At 44.3% G+C, this 19,895-nt stretch overlaps 1 protein-coding gene across 1 annotated transcript; it reads left to right on the top strand.

Moving 5' to 3' along the window:
• Positions 1-220: 220 nt before the first annotated feature.
• LOC119936185 (mitochondrial poly(A) polymerase) lies at positions 221-19,191 on the top strand. Its single transcript, XM_038755646.1, has 9 exons — positions 221-389; positions 6,696-6,868; positions 8,125-8,358; positions 10,423-10,647; positions 12,471-12,682; positions 15,378-15,604; positions 16,745-16,837; positions 16,945-17,018; positions 18,395-19,191. Exons 1-9 carry the CDS (start codon positions 221-223, stop codon positions 18,743-18,745), a joined length of 1,758 nt encoding a protein of 585 aa, XP_038611574.1. The 3' UTR covers positions 18,746-19,191.
• Positions 19,192-19,895: the final 704 nt, after the last annotated feature.

Genomic DNA, 19,895 nt, shown 5'->3' with positions numbered 1-19,895 from the left:
TTGCCAACTTGGACTTCCCAAGCGCTCCGCACACAGTAAGCGCTCAATAAATAGGGTGGGATGAATGAATGAATGAATGAATGAATGAATTCTGCGCCCCCCGCCCACACGCCAATCAGCGTTCAACGGCGTTCAGCGCGCTTTGGTTTGTCCCTCGCGGCGCGCCGTCCCTCGCGCCGTCCGCGCAGGCGCAGCGGGCCGACGTGCGGCGGCTGGGCGAATGGCGGCCCGTGTGGGGTTGCTGAGGCGACCGGCGGCGTGGCCGCGGGGCGGAGGGAGGCCGACGCCGCCGCCGCATCCCCAGCCCCGCCGCCGCTTCGGAGCCCCGGACACCGCCGACACCGACCCCCGGCAACGGGAACGGCCGCCATGGGGGGCGGGGGACGCAGGTGAGCCCCGGCCCCGCCGCCTGTCTGCTGTGTGACCTTGGGCCGGTCACTTCACGTCTCTGGGCCTCGGTTCCCTCAGCTGCAAAATGGGGGTGGAGACTGGAAGCCCCCTGTGGGACAACCTGATCACCCTGTATCTACCCCAGCGCTTAGAACAGTGGGAGCGCTTAACAAATACCAACATTATTATGCGAATGAATGAGTGAATCAGGTTGCCTCACGGGCCCTTAGTCCAGGGCTCCGCACACACAGAGGTCATTCATTCATTCAATCGTATTTATTAAGCGCTTACTGTGTGCAGAGGACTGGACTAAGCGCTTCATGGGTCATGGGTTCGAATCCCGGCTCCACCACATGTCTGCTGTGTGACCTTGGGCCAGTCACTTCACGTCTCTGGGCCTCGGTTCCCTCAGCTGCAAAATGGGGGTGAAGACTGGAAGCCCCCTGTGGGACAACCTGATCACCCTGTATCCACCCCAGCGCTTAGAACAGTGGAAGCGCTTAACAAATACCAACATTATTATTATTATTATTATTATTATTATTATTATTATTATTATGCGATTGAATGAATGAATGAATTAGGTTGCCTCACGGGCCCTTAGTCCAGGGCTTCCGCACACACAGAGGTCATTCATTCATTCAATCGTATTTATTAAGCGCTTACTGTGTGCAGAGGACTGTACTAAGCGCTTCATGGGTCATGGGTTCGAATCCCGGCTCCACCACGTGTCTGCTGTGTGACCTTGGGCCAGTCACTTCACTCCTCTGGGCCTCGGTTCCCTCAGCTGCAAAATGGGGGTGGAGACTGGAAGCCCCCTGTGGGACAACCTGATCACCTTGTATCTACCCCAGTGCTTAGAACAGTGGGAGCGCTTAACAAATACCAACATTATTATACGATTGAATGAATGAATGAATGAGGTTGCCCCACGGGGGGCTCACGGGCTTCAGCCCCATTTCGTTCATTCATTCATTCAATCGTATTTATTGAGCTCTTCCTCTGTGTAGAGCACTGGACTGACGCTTAGGACAGTGCTGAGCGCTTAGTACAGTGCTCTGCACACAGTAAGTGCTCAGTAAATACGATTGATGATGAATGAATGAGGTTGCCCCACTTGGGGATCACAGTCTTCACCCCCATTTTGTTCATTCATTCATTCATTCAATCGTATTTATTGAGCGCTTCCTCTGTGCAGAGCACTGGACTGATGAATGAATGAATGAATGAGGTTGCCCCACGTGGGGCTTACAGTCTTCATCCCCATTTTATTCATTCATTCATTAGTCGTATTTATTGAGCGCTTCCTCTGTGCAGAGCACTGGACTGATGAATGAATGAATGAGGTTGCCTCACGGGGGGCTCACAGGCTTCACCCCCATTTTGTTCATTCATTCATTCATTCAATCGTATTTATTGAGCGCTTCCTCTGTGCAGAGCACTGGGCTGATGAATGAATGAATGAGGTTGCCCCACGGGGGGCTTACAGTCTTCACCCCCATTTTTTCATTCATTCATTCATTCAATCGTATTTATTGAGCGCTTCCTCTGTGTAGAATACTGGGCTGATGAATGAGTGAATGAGGTTGCCCCACGGGGGGCTCCCAGTCTTCACCCCCATTTTGTTCATTCATTCATTCATTAGTCGTATTTATTGAGCGCTTCCTCTGTGCAGAGCACTGGACTGATGAATGAATGAATGAGGTTGCCCCACGGGGGGCTCACAGGCTTCACCCCCATTTTGTTCATTCATTCATTCAATCGTATTTATTGAGCGCTTCTTCTGTGCAGAGCACTGGACTGATGAATGAATGAATGAATGAGGTTGCCCCACGGGGGGCTCACAGGCTTCACCCCCATTTTGTTCATTCATTCATTCAATCGTATTTATTGAGCGCTTTCTCTGTGTGCAGAGCACTGGACTAAGCGCTTCATGGGTCATGGGTTTGAATCCCGGCCCCACCGCCTGTCTGCTCTGTGTGACCTTGGGCCAGTCACTTCACTCCTCTGGGCCTCAGTTCCCTCAGCTGCAAAATGGAAGTGAAGACTGGAAGCCCCATGTGGGACAACCTGATCACCCTGTATCTACCCCAGCGCTTAGAACAGTGGGAGCGCTTAACAAATACCAACATTATTATGCGAATGAATGAATGAATCAGGTTGCCTCACGGGCGCTTAGTCCAGGGCTCCGCACACACAGAGGTCATTCATTCATTCAATCGTATTTGCTGAGCGCTTACTGTGTGCAGAGCACTGGACTGAGCGCTTCATGGGTCATGGGTTCGAATCCCGGCTCCACCACATGTCTGCTGTGTGACCATGGGCAAGTCACTTCACGTCTCTGGGCCTCGGTTCCCTCAGCTGCAAAATGGGGGTGGAGACTGGAAGCCCCCTGTGGGACAACCTGATCACCTTGTATCTACCCCAGCGCTTAGAACAGTGGGAGCGCTTAACAAATACCAACATTATTATACGATTGAATGAATGAATGAATGAGGTTGCCCCACGGGGGGCTCACGGGCTTCAGCCCCATTTCGTTCATTCATTCATTCAATCGTATTTATTGAGCGCTTCCTCTGTGTAGAGCACTGGACTGACGCTTAGGACAGTGCTGAGCGCTTAGTACAGTGCTCTGCACACAGTAAGTGCTCAGTAAATACGATTGATGATGAATGAATGAGGTTGCCCCACTTGGGGATCACAGTCTTCACCCCCATTTTGTTCATTCATTCATTCATTCAATCGTATTTATTGAGCGCTTCCTCTGTGCAGAGCACTGGACTGATGAATGAATGAATGAATGAGGTTGCCCCACGTGGGGCTTACAGTCTTCATCCCCATTTTATTCATTCATTCATTAGTCGTATTTATTGAGCGCTTCCTCTGTGCAGAGCACTGGACTGATGAATGAATGAATGAGGTTGCCTCACGGGGGGCTCACAGGCTTCACCCCCATTTTGTTCATTCATTCATTCATTCAATCGTATTTATTGAGCGCTTCCTCTGTGCAGAGCACTGGGCTGATGAATGAATGAATGAGGTTGCCCCACGGGGGGCTTACAGTCTTCACCCCCATTTTTTCATTCATTCATTCATTCAATCGTATTTATTGAGCGCTTCCTCTGTGTAGAATACTGGGCTGATGAATGAGTGAATGAGGTTGCCCCACGGGGGGCTCCCAGTCTTCACCCCCATTTTGTTCATTCATTCATTCAATCGTATTTATTGAGCGCTTCCTCTGTGTAGAGCACTGGGCTGATGAATGAATGAATGAATGAGGTTGCCCCACGGGGGGCTCACAGGCTTCACCCCCATTTTGTTCATTCATTCATTCATTAGTCGTATTTATTGAGCGCTTCCTCTGTGCAGAGCACTGGACTGATGAATGAATGAATGAGGTTGCCCCACGTGGGACGTAGTCTTCACCCCCATTTTATTCATTCATTCATTAGTCGTATTGAGCGCTTTCTCTGTGCAGAGCACTGGACTGATGAATGAATGAATGAGGTTGCCCCACGGGGGGCTCCCAGTCTTCACCCCCATTTTGTTCATTCATTCATTCATTCATTAGTCGTATTTATTGAGCGCTTTCTCTGTGCAGAGCACTGGACTGATGAATGAATGAATGAGGTTGCCCCACGTGAGGCTCCCAGTCTTCACCCCCATTTTGTTCATTCATTCATTCAATCGTATTTATTGAGCGCTTCTGTGTAGAGCACTGGACTGACGCTTAGTACAGTGCCAAGCGCTTAGTACAGTGCTCTGCACAGAGTAAGTGCTCAGTAAATACGATTGATGAATGAATGAATGAGGTTGCCCCACGTGGGGCTCACAGCCTTCACCCCCATTTTGTTCATTCATTCATTCAATCGTATTTATTGAGCGCTTCCGTGTAGAGCACTGGGCTGATGAATGAATGAATGAGGTTGCCCCACGTGGGACGTAGTCTTCACCCCCATTTTATTCATTCATTCATTAGTCGTATTTATTGAGCGCTTCCTCTGTGCAGAGCACTGGGCTGATGAATGAATGAATGAGGTTGCCCCACGGGGGGCACACAGGCTTCACCCCCATTTTGTTCATTCATTCATTCAATCGCATTTATTGAGCGCTTCCTCTGTGTAGAGCACTGGGCTGATGAATGAATGAATGAGGTTGCCCCACGGGGGGCTCACAGTCTTCATCCCCATTTTGTTCATTCATTCATTCATTAGTCGTATTTATTGAGCGCTTCTTCTGTGCAGAGAACTGGACTGATGAATGAATGAATGAGGTTACCCCACGGGGGCTCACAGTCTTCACCCCCATTTTGTTCATTCATTCATTCATTCAATCGTATTTATTGAGCGCTTCCTCTGTGCAGAGCACTGGACTGATGAATGAATGAATGAGGTTGCCCCACGGGGGGCTCACAGGCTTCAGCCCCATTTTGTTCATTCATTCATTCAATCGTATTTATTGAGCGCTTCCTCTGTGTAGAATACTGGGCTGATGAATGAATGAATGAGGTTGCCCCACGGGGGGCTCCCAGTCTTCACCCCCATTTTGTTCATTCATTCATTCAATCGTATTTATTGAGCGCTTACTGTGTGCAGAGCACTGGACTAAGCGCTTCATGGGTCGTGGGTTCGAATCCCGGCCCTGCCGCCTGTCTGCTCTGTGTGACCTTGGGCCAGTCACTTCACTCCTCTGGGCCTCGGTTCCCTCAGCTGCAAAATGGGGGTGAAGACTGGAAGCCCCATGTGGGACAACCTGATCACCTTGCATCTCCCCCAGCGCTTAGAACAGTGCTTGGCATATAGGAAGCGCTTAACAAATACCAACATTATTATACGATTGAATGAATGAATGAATCAGGTTGCCCCACGGGCCCTTAGTCCAGGGCTCCGCACACACAGAGGTCATTCATTCATTCAGTTGTATTTATTGAGCGCTTACTGTGTGCAGAGCACTGGACTGAGCGCTTCATGGGTCATGGGTTCGAATCCCGGCTCCACCACGTGTCTGCTGTGTGACCTTGGGCCAGTCACTTCACTCCTCTGGGCCTCAGTTCCCTCAGCTGCAAAATGGGGTGAAGACTGGAAGCCCCATGTGGGACAACCTGATCACCCTGTATCCACCCCAGCGCTTAGAACAGTGGAAGCGCTTAACAAATACCAACATTATTATACGATTGAATGAATGAATGAATCTGGTTGCCCCACGGGCCCTTAGTCCAGGGCTCCGCACACACAGAGGTCATTCATTCATTCAGTCGTATTTATTGAGCGCTTACTGTGTGCAGAGCACTGGACTAAGCGCTTCATGGGTCATGGGTTCGAATCCTGGCTCCACCACATGTCTGCTGTGTGACCTTGGGCAAGTCACTTCACTCCTCTGGGCCTCAGTTCCCTCAGCTGCAAAATTGGGGTGAAGACTGGAAGCCCCATGTGGGACAACCTGATCACCTTGTATCTACCCCAGCGCTTAGAACAGTGGGAGAGCTTAACAAATACCAACATTATTATGCGATTGAATGAATGAATGAATGAATTGGGTTGCCTCATGGGCGCTTAGTCCAGGGCTTCCGCACACACAGAGGTCATTCATTCATTCAATCGTATTTGCTGAGCGCTTACTGTGTGCAGAGCACTGGACTGAGCGCTTCATGGGTCATGGGTTTGAATCCCGGCTCCACCACATGTCTGCTGTGTGACCTTGGGCCAGTCACTTCACTCCTCTGGGCCTCAGTTCCCTCAGCTGCAAAATGGGGGTGAAGACTGGAAGCCCCATGTGGGACAACCTGATCACCTTGCATCTCCCCCAGCACTTAGAACAGTGCTTGGCACAGAGGAAGCGCTTAACAAATACCAACAATGGGATGGGATGAAATGGGATGACTATCAAGTGCGTGAGAGGTACAGATCCAAGAGCGTAGGTGGCACGGGAAATGAGGGTTTAGGTCTGTGCTGTGAATTTAGAGGCACAACAAGATTCCAGGGCTTTTAGCTCAGTGCTGTGGTGTACTGTGGCACCCCTTTTGGAAATCTCTGGCTTAGAAAGCTTGCAGCCTTCACTCCTGTCAGGACTCGAGAGGAAATAGAATAGGAGAGAACTGGGGACCGGGTATTTCTTCCTGAAGATGTCCAGATAGAAGAAGTGGCTGAAAGAACTGAGGCTTGTGTGGTACTCACACTATTGAGAAGAATCGTTATAAAGGAAGTTGCAATATCTTTTAAGCCTCATAGTGATAGATCCCTTGAATGGAAAAAAAGTTTCAGATTTATGTGGTTTTTCTAACAGTGTTTTTTGTGTGCGTCTTGCAGGCTCAGAGGGAAAGAGCAGAAAAAGGACATTGGCTGAGGTGCAAGCAGAAAGAGCCGAACAGGCACGACGAACAGTTTTAATAAACTGCCCCCACAAAATCAACGAAAAGAAGTTTCTCAATTATTTATCCCAACATGGAGATGTTAATAGTCATTTCTTCTTTGAAAGTTATGTAAGTTTTTAAAACAATCCGAAGATTTGAGCACAATGCTTGGTGCACAATCAGTAAGTGGTTAACATATGTGTATCATAAGAGATATATAGAGAGGATCCAGTCTTGGAGGTTGGAGGTGGCCGGTTACTGATTCTTTACAGCTCTGAAATTTGTAACCTCAGCTCTGTCGTGTGCGAGCCTGTGTGGGCTCAGTGTGCCACCTTCTCAAAGAAAGCGCTCTCGTTTGTGCTCGTGACATCAGAACAAGTGGCTTCTAGAGCACAAGGTTTCACAAGAACACAACCCTCGCATTATAGGAAGCCGGGTGTAGTTTTTGCTCCCCGTTTTACCTCCTTTCTGAATTCCTTGAAGATTTTGAATACATTTTTTGCAGTATTCATCTCTATTGGAAAGTATTTGGAGACATTTATAGTCTATTTCAGATTTCATAGTTTCTGCTGGCATATCCCACAGCCTTCCAAATTGGTATTACACCGTCTTTTTATTTTTGAAATTCATGAGTTAATAGTATTAAGTACTTCTCTGGGTAGGGAGCTGAAGCCCGCCCAGGGCCAGGTGAGGTCAGAAAAGTGTACCCCTCCCTGCCGGAATTGCTCAAGCTGCCCCTTTGTCCTCCCTAGGGGTGCTGCCAGTCATAAATTGCTGCTCTGAATCCCACCACCCTACTCCTCCCATCCCCTGCACATGTCTGCCCTCTCTCTGGCTTGAAGGCAGAAATGTTTGAGTGCTAACAGCAAGTTATCAATACTAATTGACAGCACTAGTTTTCTGTGTCACACTATCCAAATCTTGGTCATGAGGTGGGGATTCCATGTTAAAGTGAAGAAGCATGATGATCCTCAAAAAAAAATTAGTAAACACTGACCTTGGGTGTCAGACCCAAGAGAACTCTGGGCTCTACAGATTGGGAAGAAGGAACGTCCCCCAGAATAAATATTAAAAATGACCACCCTAGTCATCCTCCCTTCTGTGTCACCTATGCACTTTGATCTGTACCCCTTAAGCACTGGATATTCACCCCAGCCCCACAGCCATGTGTACACTTCCCTTATCTGTAATTTATTTTAATGTCTGTCCCCACCTCTAGACAGTAAACTCTTTGCGGGTAGGAGATGTGTCTACCAACTTTGTTTTATTGTACTCTCTCAAGTGCTTAGTACAATGCTCTATGAACAGTAAGTGCTTGATAAATACCATTGATTGTGTGATTGATTTGCACTTGTATTTATTGTCTTTTTTTTTTTTCAATTTAGGGTGTCCGTGCTGTGGTAGAATTTTCCAAAAAGCAAAGTGTTGCTTCACTACTGGAGGCAGCTCGTCTCCCTGGCGCTGAAGCAGAGTCTGTTGTTCCTTTCAAATCTCGTTTCCTTAATTTAAAGTTGAAGAATCCATCAATCCAAACTGCCAACAGTGTATCCGTACAGTGCATTAACCAGTCCACTCGTCCATACAAAGAATTCATCACGACACTATGTGAGGCTGAAAGTGTGAGTTAATAGTTCCAGCTCCCTTTAATTTTTTATGTAGAATAAATGAAGTTTGATCTCTGGTAGACTTCCGGTCAGTCACATGTAAGGCATTGTACAAAATGCTTAGGAGTGTCCAATAGAAAAGATCCTTACCTTCAAAGAGTTCACAGTTGTGCTGGGGAGATGGACTCTGAATATAGGAGGAAGGAGAAAGAAAAGTTATGTACTTGAAGAAGGAGACATGAACTAGTTCTTAAATATATTAGGGTAATTAAGATTTGTACATAGGTGCTGATGCTTAGATGGCATAGAAATGCTGAGGTGGCAGTTGGGAATATTCCCTGAGGAGATGAGAAATTAATCAGAGAGGGCTTCTTTGAAGATAGGAAGAGCTATTGTCTGTCAAATTGGAAGTAAGAGAGTGTTCCAGTCGGGATAAAAGGTATGAGTGAGAGAGGACGGGGGCAAGAGAGACCAAACCGAGACACAGTAAGTAAATTAGCTTAAGAGGAACAGTGTGAGCTGGGGTGTAGTCAGTGAAAAGAGTGAATGGGTAAAAGGGGGAGAGTTGTGTGAGGACCTTAAATACAATGGACAGAAGTTGTACTCTCCCAAGCTGTTAGTGCAGTGCTCTGCACACAGTAAGTGCTTAATAAATACGATCGAATGAATGGATGAAGAGGTTCTGAACAGGTCATAAATTATTCCACAATTACGCCAATAGTAAGTTGCAAAAATTTCATAGATTGTTGTTACAAAGTGTATACTTACTGGTGCTAATTGTATCTGATTTGTTAATCTACAACATTAAGGAAAATTGGTAGTGGACCCTTTTGTTGCAATTCAGAGGAGTGGGATTAAAACGTGCTCAGTGGCAGTTGGTAACTCAATTGATAGTATTTAATGTGCACCTACTGTGCGCAGAGCACGGTACTACACTTCTGGGAGGAAATAATACGGTAGAGTGGGTAGATACCATTCATCCCTTCAAGAAGCTTACAGTCTAGTGGGGAGACAGACATTCCCACTGGGAGAGCATCTTTAAGATACACAGAAGAAATACACACAAATTGTTTCTTTCAACTGACCCAGAATTCCTTTAGACTAAGCTTGTGGGCAGGAAATGTGTCTTCCAGTTCAGTTATATTGTACTCTCCCAAGTGCTTAGTACAGTGCTCTGCAGGCAGAAAACACCCAGTAAATGCAAATAAAACAAAATTCCGCCTGATGGGAGTTGCTGGTAGTTCTGTGTTAGCCCCTTGAACCCTGTTGCAGAGTTCCCACGGTGGTTAGAGTATTGAGTATGCCACCCGACCTGTAGACTCAATTAGGTGGACAGGCTGTTACCCTTCCTTGGGTGGGCTTTGGGAACAGACACATTGGTTTTCCTGCACGGTGTAATCTGTGCTAGCAACCTATTGGCATTGGACATATTTTTCCTAAGCACTTAAAATACCTTCAGAAATTATCCTTGGCTTTTGGACCCAGCCATTTTCATTATCATTACCTTTAAAGCTGAGGGAGGGAGGAATACCCTTGTATTTGGAATCTCCCTCTAGACTGTAAGCTTGTTGTGGACAGGGAATGTGTCTACCAATTCTGATACATTGTACCCTCCCAAGCACTTGGTACAGTGCTCTGTACACTTTAAGTGCTCAGTGTGGCTCAGTGGAAGGAGCACGGGTTTGGGAGTCAGAGGTCATGGGTTCTGATTCCGGCTCCGCCACTTATCAGCTGTGTGACTTTGGGCAAGTCACTTAACTTCTCTGTGCCTCAGTTACCTCATCCGGAAAATGGGGATTAAGATTGTGAGCCTCACGTGGGACAACCTGATTCCCTTGTATCTACCCAGTGCTTAGAACAGTGCTTGGCACATAGTAAGCGCTTAATAAATACCAAAATTATTAGTAAAAACGATTGCTATAGTAGCTCTGAGCCAAATGAATAGAATAATAAAATTTTAATTTTCAAGCTTTTGGGGGGTTTTGCGTAGTTGGTTTGGCTGTCAGTACAGTAGGAATGAAAATGGACTGTTTTAATTGACTTAATGCTCTTTGTTTTTTTTGGTTTTGTTTTTGTCAGATAGAAAATCAGCTGTACATGCTAATAGAAAAGTACCAGATAACTGAAGAGAATATTCAACTCCGATATCTCGTCTGTTCTTTTATTGAAGATATAGCAGCTGCATATTTTCCATCTTGCACTATCAAATTGTTTGGTTCATCAGTGAACACTTTTGGCAAACTTGGATGTGATGTAGACATGTTTCTGGACCTGGATAATTTGGGGAAAATCAGCACCAAAAAGGTACGTCAGAGTCACGTTTAATTTGTAAGTGGAGGACTTCAGTCTCTGGGGCAGTTAGCCCAGCATCTTTCCTGAGCCCCATATTCAGAAAAGTAAATATGATGGAGATTAGCTTTGTTTATGAGTTTTAACTCTGTCTAATAGGAGTAATGATAATGGAATTCGTTGAGTGTGCTGTTTTGGACTGAGCACTTGGGAAAATACCACCGGAGCCAAAAAAAATCTATTCCCTGCTCACAGAGAGCTTACACTCTCACGGGAGGAAACAGCTCCCCGAGGGACATTGAACGTGTTCCATTCCTACCCATGTATCCTCTCCCTGCACTTAGAACAATGCTCTGCACACAGTAAGTGCTTAATAAATACTGTTACTCGTACTACTGCTATGACTACTGCAGGCATAAAAATATTTCCAAGCAGCCGTGTCGGACCTAGTTCAGATTGACTCAGATGCCCCCTGGCCAGTATCTCCCGTCTCTTTTCCCCACATTTTGGAAAGGGAGGAGCAGCATGTGGTGGCTAAGGTGCAGGGACACATATGTAGAAAATTGAGATATGCATGGTGGGCTCTCCCCTTACTAAAATCCTACCACCTCCAGCAAACCGTCAACACCCAAAATGGACTCCACCCTCAGTTGCCTCAGGGCCTTACATATTCATTTATTTTTAACACCTCTCCTCTTCTATTGGATATATAATGTAAGTTCAACTGAATATTTAGTTTTATTTTCTCTTATTCCACTGCCTGTAAATATTTTTATGTCCATCTCTTTTGTTAGCATGTAGACTCCTTATGGGTAGGGAGATGTCTCTGGTGCTTCTGTTATACTTTCCCAAGCCTTCTGGACAGTGTTTTGCACCCTTTAGGGGCTCAGAAAGTTGCGTTACTATTTCTACTAGTGGTCATCCCCCTTTACCTCTGGGTTGCGGAGCTTTCAAGTCAGCCAGTGGGTGCCCACAATGAACTCTTTGTACCTGCTTGGCTGCATCTACCAGATCGGCAGGCCTCATGTCTTGGTGCCTGGGCAGCGGCCCCTCGATACCCTGTCAACTCACAGAGCCATTTGCCCGAGGCAGACCTCATCCTTTTCCCTCTGGTTTGTGAGGTTTGATCCAGCTGGCTTTGTGCCTGAAACTCTTCTTCAGGGGTTCAGTCAAAATCCAGCTCCAACTTTCCCACCTGTGAAGGTTTCCATTGTGCCAAGATCATCATCATCATCAATTATATTTATTGAGCGCTTACTGTGTGCAGAGCACAAGATGATTGGAGAACCAGAACCTACAGGCCCATAGCCCCCCATATCCCTACAGAGAAGGTAATGTGTTTGCGAAAGTTTTTTTTTAACTAGGTAACTAGTGAAATATGCCCCTGCATTTCTCTCATCCTAGACTACACCGTATTGGCTGTCTGTTTTCTAAGTATGGTTCTTCTGGGTTCCTGAGTAATGACAGTGTAAGCGAATCAGGGAACACTGCAAAGAAAACTTAGCGTCTGACTTGAGATGTTTTACCTGCCAGTTAAAATGCTGGGAAAACCAGTGAGAAGTCAGTAAAGAAGGCCCAGATGAAAATCAGTGTAAAACTCGTACCCGTGTCTTCAAAATAATACTTCCATGTAATGTTTGGGAACAGTCTCATTAGGCAATTCAAATGATGCCTGGGAGAGTTCTGCCAACTTTTAAGAGCAAATATCCGCAGATTTCTCTCTCTGTCTCTCTACACATATATATGTATATATGTGTGTATATATAAATATATATATTTGTGTGTTTGGGTGTGTGTACTATATACTTCATACATAATATATACTTTTTTATAATCAGGCTGCCGATCCCTATTTAATGGAGTTTCAGATGAAAAATGTCTCTTCAGAACGAGTGGCAACTCAGAAGATTCTCTCTGTGATCGGAGAGTGTCTGGACAACTTCGGCCCCGGTTGTGTAGGCGTGCAGAAGATACTAAATGCAAATTGCCCTCTTGTGCGGTTCTCCCATCAGCCTTCTGGCTTCCAGTGTGATTTGACTGCCAATAATAGGTATGAAGATTTTTGAACCGACTTTCTGATCCGAAGGGAAACTGCTACTAACATAAAACATTTGCCTCGAGCTGACTTGAATCGAAGGATTTTGTCAAACTGCCGAAGAGGTGTTTCTGTCTAGTGTACAACTGGACTTAAAAGTAGTAAGGGTTCCTATAGCAGTAGTCGTTTTATGGTCTTAAACCAGATGTGATATGTTTCAAAGAAATGTGGTCTAAAAACTAATTCCCGTCAACACTGGACAGGAAAAGTGGTATGGTGGGAGAAGTTGTCTTTTACCTCTTTTAGAGTTGATCTTGGTGCTGAATTAAATAGATTTATATAAATTTAGGTTCTAGGATAGATCAGCTTTTAAGATTATTTAGTGGGTGTTTTAAAGAAGATTTATGCCCTATACGCAAGCCACCGTTTTTGTTAAAAAGTAATTAAGAATAGAATACGTTTTTGTGGTTAAACTCCTTTATAGTTTTCGGTGGAGGAAAAGACAATTCTTAAGTGTACTGAAAGAAACCTTCTCTACATTTTAACTTTCTCCCAGAAGAGTTCCAACTTCCCCTTTGTGTTTTTATTGCACCTAATGACCTCTTAACAGGGCCAGAAAGTCCTCTGTAGTCTAACTTGTTCTGGATGATAAATTCACAGGGGGATACCTGGGTGCTTGGGAAGGCATCTAGTTAGTATAAACTTAAAACTTCACGATGAAAAAATGGTAAACTAGAGTACTTGTGTACTTTATATCGGAACTTTGTCCTCAGCTACTCAGGTAAATTTTGGGACCTCCTGAAATACTATGATTTATTTCCAAATCCCACATCATAATAATTTGCCATGACTTTATATGTAGGGCATAAAATGTGTTACATGGCAGCTGAGATATTATCTGGAATCGTGTGATTCTTTTCCCTGCCTGGGAAAGTTTGAATCTCTTCTCTCCCTGGGATAGATAGTTCCTTAGTTTGTATTTGTTTTTTTTAATTTTTAACGAACTCCCTGTATTACTGCAGCAATGTCACTTAGCATTTGAACTTTACAGAGTTTAAAAGTGTAATGAGCATATAGAAATTTTGGCTTAACCTATCATTTAAACGTTCAGATCTTTTTGATCTTATCTTTAGTCTTAGCCTCTACAGAGCAAGGGCTATGGGCGTTTTTTCCAAAATTGGGTTTATAGTTATTTATTCCTAGAGGTTTTGAGCCCTCTAATGGCTCCCTTAATAACTACAAGGCCACTTCAACTTTACAGAAGCAACGTTATATAAAAAGTCTGTAAATTCACACAAAAAGGCAATTTTTGTGGCTCCTTTTTTCAGGGAAATTTGTGTTTATATTTTTTTATTATGAAGGTGAAATATTACTGTAGAATAATGGTGGCATCACATGACCGAGGCTAAGCTTCAGGCTACTCACCAAGTTTTCAGGAATGAGGAACATGTTGTGCCAGTGGTTTGAGCAGCGCCGCTTATATTTTCTCATCTTCCCAATAGGCTGTTGGGTGCAACCAGCAAGTAGAGAGCAGCAGTGTAGCACATTGCACCGTGTCTGCAACAACCCATCTGTGGCCAGAGTAACCGTGGCTTAGTCCTGATCTGGTGTCATTGTACTATACAATAGCAGGCTGTTGCCAAGTATGTACCTTGGTAGCCACTGAGGGCCTGGCCACCCCCCCTTAGCTAACTTTTCAGGATTCCCACAGAACCTGTCCTCCATGTAAGACACCTTTGCGGTTCTTAGGTCAGAAATTTTCACTTCTGATGGCCTAACTTCAGCAAACTCTTGCTTCTGTACTTCACTTGGTTTGGGGTTTTCGACCATCAGAAGGTCTACGTAAACCTAAACATTTCCTTTCCAGGATGCGTGAGTTTCCTAGAGTTTGGTTTCCCTTGAATTGGGAAATTCCATCTTTTATTATTTTAAAATAAAAGCTGATGCTTTTCAGCAAATATAACTTTTTTGGCATTGGAATGAGGGATCCTTTTCTCAGAATATCATTTATCAGCCTGCCATACGTGAAGGTTCATGTATTGCCTTCGAAGATAAAAAGAACTTCCTAATGATTCCTCATATAGAAGTAAACGAGACCCTAGTTAGGAAGTCGTAACTCTAATACAGAACATTCTGGTATTAAGTGATTATCTCCCAATTAATCATTTACATTTATCCAGAAGTCCATCTTATGTTTTGAAAATTAAAGCTTTCCTTTTTATTTTTTTCAAGATAAAATAAGTATCAGATTAAGTTCTATTTTCTCTGTTTGTCTGGAGGCATTGATCATTAAGTTACAAATACTTCCAAGAGTTGCATGGTGCACAGTCAATCAATCAGTGGTATTTATTATCCTCAAAGCAATGTCCTAAGCTCGTGGAAGAGTACTGCGTAAATTGCATTTGTATTTGATTGTATCTGATCTGAACCTAGAAATGGGCCATAGGCCTTTTAGCCAAGTGAAATAGGATGAAATGATAACTGAATATTATGATTGTGTAGTTGCCACAAGTTCTTTTTTGGGCATTTCTCTTTGGTCTAATGGGTTTAGAAGTCATTGGCAATGGAAGAGAAGATGGCTATGTCTCGCCTCTTTTTCTTGATTTCTAGACAGGGCTCCCCAAAGAGGTTTTGCTCTGAAGTCTATAGTAATTTTGAGCCCCTTAAATGCCTCTGTTAAATTTGGATATCACTGATTTATGTCCTTTAGAATTGCCCTGAAGAGTTCAGAGCTCCTCTACCTGTATGGGACCTTGGACCCTCGAGTCAGAGCCCTGGTGTTCAGTGTAAGGTGCTGGGCTCACGTACATGCATTAACAAGTAGCATTCCTGGACCCTGGCTCACAAACTTCTCTCTCACAATGATGGTCTTATTTTTTCTTCAAAAGAGATCACCTCCTGTCATTCCAACTTTAAACCACCTAAAGACCCTAGCAGGTAAAGTTTTGCTCTCCGTAGAAGACGGAACTGTCTTCTCCATTTCCGTTTCGGTCTTTGGTTTCTCAGATTGCTAGGCACTGCAGAAGTCACCACTTTATCATATACTAATATACTTGTAGTTGCAGTTGCACTTTCTATTTCCAAAAGCGTTTTCCGGATCTTCACTCTAGAAGTCAGTGATTTACCGTCCTCCTGGAGAGCCCAGGGAAAGCACTTGCCTCTTGGATCTGGATATTCCTGTCTATTTGGCAGGGGGTCTTGTCAGGGCCTCAAGCTGATCTGCACCTTAGGGCACCCTGGAACTAACCTGGTCTTTGGGGGACCCTCTGAGACCAACCCTAGATGGTTTTCCCGAAGTGCCCTGTGATTTCCTCCATCTCATCTTTGACCTCACACCCTAAAGCAGTTGTTAACCTCACGTCCCATCCCAAGTCCAGCCGGAGTGATGAGGAGCAAGAAGAAGCTCAGCCTGAATAACAATTTTGAAGTGATGAATGAAAGGAAATCAAAGTTTCCTATAGTTATGTTGAATTTCCTTTTCTAATGACAGTCATTGTCACCGATTACCTCTAGAAATACATGCTACATTTCTCAGTGCAAATAACAGACCCCTGAAAAGTCACTGGGTGTACTGCAGTGTGTGGCAGTTTCATTGAACATGGCCCTCAGAGTCAGAGGATGGAGGTTCTAATCCCAACCCTGTCACCTGGCTGTAGGGTAATCTTGGACAAATCACTTAACTTCTTTATGCCTCAGTTTCAGTCATCTGTAAAATGGGGATTCAGAACTTGTTCTCCCTTAGACTGTGAGCCCTAGAGTCAGGGACTGCCTAACCTTATTATTTTGTCTACCCCAGCACTTAGTACAGCGCTTGGCACGTAGTACCACTTACCAAATGCCACAGTTGAACAGCAATAATAATAATTATTATTACAGCTGATCCTCAGTTCTCTTTTAAACTCTTGTGGATATGAGTAGCTAACTGTAAAGCTTAGCCATGAAGATAGGGTCTCTTATTCCAGGTCATTCACATTTTGTGCTTGTTTTTGTTCACTGCAGCCCACATCTTTTTCAGAATGTGATTATTTGGTATGTTAGAAGCATTCTCATTGTTTCATTTTTGCATGCTTACCTTAGATGCAGAAGATAAGAGTATAATACAAGGCCATGATTGTACGTTTGTTAGTAACTTAAACAAAATCAAACCTTCAGAAAATACAGAAAGCTTAGGTAAGTGCCATATGTAAATATATATATATATATATATATTTTTTTTTTTTTCAGAGTATATTTGGAAAATATTTTCTTTCCTTACAACAGTCTTATTTTTCTTCCAGATGTACTACTGAGCCAGTTTTTTGAGTTTTTTGGAAACTTTTCCTTCAGTAAGAATTCTATAAGTATTCGAAAGGTAAATGCATTTGTTTTTTTTTTGATACTGATTCCCCCTTGCTTGGCAACTCCACAATTGTTCAGATTGCTATAATCTATTACCAGAGCAAGATCCGGATACCAAATACAATTCACCAGTTAGCCCTTAAACATTCATTAATTTTTGGAGAGTCATGAGAATAAATAGTTTGTGATCCCTTAGGTGAAGTTAAAAAACAGTTTGGGGTGAAGAGACAGAGTGCTCTTTATGGTTCTCAGCTTTCTTTTTCCTTTACTATCCAGTCCATGATATGTATTTGAGGAGTCTCTTACCCAACCTGGTAAAGTCTGTTTCTGTATTAGGGATAAAATAGGACTACTTCAGTGCTCCTGAATGAGTGGTCATTTGGTTTAGTCTTCCCTTTTCCTCTTTTGGGCGATTTAAATGAAATTTTTGGATTCTGTTTTTAATGACTAAATGTTTTTTGCCTGGGAACTTCTGATTTTTCCTCCTCCTTCTCCCCTTCTTATCAGCCTCTGCCAGCTAGATTTATAATTTTTGTGTTTTCAATGCTTGATGCTAGGAACTGTTTGACTTAAGGGAGCCATCCCTCAGCTTATTGTTTTGGAAAGAAGGCATTGGAGAAAACCCCATAAAAATCCCAGGAGAATGTTTTTGCAGATTGATTTTTTTGTGTTCACGTTTTCCAGGAAAATATTTCTTTCATCTTTGGATTTTAGTGGCAGAATTGGTTCGTTTTTATTAAATTAGCCAAACTCTTCTTTCTTTAATCACTTCATTCTTTTAGCATTTCCTTGGTTGGTTTCCATCTCTCCAGTTAAATCCCCACAACTGCCCCTTGAGCCTATCCATGCCATGTGAAAACTTAAATACTCTCTAACTCAAGTACCATCAATTTCATGTTGCACTCGTGTTCATACCTTATATACCCTATCAGTGCCCCATTAAGCACTAACTCATGTAAAGATCCGTTTTCCTTGTTCCTTTGATCTGTAATTCATTTTAAAATTAAATATCCATCTCCTCCACTAGATTGTAAGCTCTCTGAGGGCGGGGATCTTGGCCTGTAGTTGTTAGTAATAATAATAATAATAATAATACTTGTTAAGCGCTTACTATGTGCCAAGCACTATTCTAAGCGCTGAGGTAGATACAAGTTAATCAGGTTGGACACAGTCCCTGTCCCACATGGGGCTCAAACTCTTATCCCCATTTTACAGATGAGGGAACTGAGGCCCAGAGAAGTGAAGTGACTTGCCCAAGGTCACCCAGCAGACGTGGCCCAAGAGTGATTAGTTTTTGTTTTTGCCCTAGCTCTTAATACGGTGCTCTGCACACAGTAGGCGCTCAGTAGATACTGTTGCTTGATTCTTGCCTATATGAATTTTCTGCAGGGAAAAGAACAAAACAAGCCTGATTCTTCTCCTCTGTACATTCAGAATCCCTTTGAACAAACCCTCAACATCAGTAAAAATGTTAATCAAAGCCAGCTGCAAAAGTTTGTAGATTTGGCCAGAGAAAGTGCCTGGATTTTACAACAGGAAGATCGATGTCGGCCCTCGGCATCCAGTAACCAGCCCTGGGGGTTGGCAGCCCTTCTGCACGGGTCGGCCTCAGGTAATAAAGGCCAGGACAAGAGTCCTAGGAGAGAACCTGCAAGCAAGAGAATCCGAAGCCTGCTGAACACTATAAAGGCTGACTTCTCCCAAAGGTCTCCAGGGAGCAGTGGGGGAAAGGACCTTTAGCAGTCAGCCACGGTAGCTGCCGCCATCCTTGCAGAATGGGTCACGGCTTCTGGAGTTTATCAAGCCCAAATGGAAAGGCTGGCCTCAGCCAGGTAGGACCCAAAACCTGGCTTTCTTTGCCCTCACGATCCAGTGGCCGTCGCTGGCCTTCCCGGGTCCATCTCTGCAGCCCACTACACGCCGCCCAGCTCTGCAGCCCCTGGCCCAGTCCAAGGCTGAAGTGACACACCCAGAGGGGAGATGGGAAGTAAATCAAGATACGAAGATTTCTCACTGCCAGTAGAGCAGGGTCCCAAAGCGAATGGAAAACCGGCCTGAGCAGACAACGTCGGCCCACCCAGCACCAGGCTCGTCGGAAAACCATTTTAAATGTAAGGAATTGGGCCCCTGTTTGTGCCTGTTCTTCCCACTCATCCTTTTGGAACAATAAAGCATTTAGAACTTGGTGATCTTTTTAACATACAGCTTCCCGGGCATTCTGATCAAGATCCTAGTTGTCTCTAAAATTGGAACTGGATGCTGCTTGTCCCAAAAGGACAAGCATTGAAATGTCTGTTGAATGCATGGAACACCCCCTACCACCCATTTCCAGGTATTCGACACGGAATCTCCAGGATTCGTGGAATTTTTATCTCCCGTCAAGACTATGATGTCATATCACCTGGTTTTTCCTTTTCAGAATCCAAAATAGAACTTCCTGGATCTCCACTGTTACTGAGATTTGGACTTTTTCCCTTCATTTTAGGCGAGAGAGAGAGAGAGTGTGTGTGTGTGTGGGGGGGGGGGGGGGTGTGGGTGTAAGAGAAATACAGTATTCAATTTCCTTGGAAATCCCTGTAGAATTGTCAGATTTCTCTGTGGTGCTTATCAGTGCTTCTGCAAATGAAGTACTGTGGACATTTGGGCTTGTAATTGCTTGGAAAATATTTCCCCGCCAAAATAACAAAATCCAAAGCTTCACTAGGTCCTGCTGTCTGGTCTGTCTAGTAGCGCAGTTTGAGGAAGAAAAAAACCTCTCCCATCTGCAGTAGAAGGAATCCACCAGAGTTGGGTTGGAGTGTCCAGGTTTGAAAAGAACAGATAGGTAACAAGGTCTGGTTCATATTAGGAGAGAGCTTTAAGGGAAAAGCTCTTTTTGCTTATCTGTGTC

Source organism: Tachyglossus aculeatus, chromosome 13 (assembly GCF_015852505.1).
Source record: "Tachyglossus aculeatus isolate mTacAcu1 chromosome 13, mTacAcu1.pri, whole genome shotgun sequence".
NCBI classification, from domain to species: Eukaryota; Metazoa; Chordata; class Mammalia; order Monotremata; family Tachyglossidae; genus Tachyglossus; species Tachyglossus aculeatus.
Note: the sequence above shows the minus strand (reverse complement) of the source record. Positions and strands in the feature narration are given on the sequence as shown.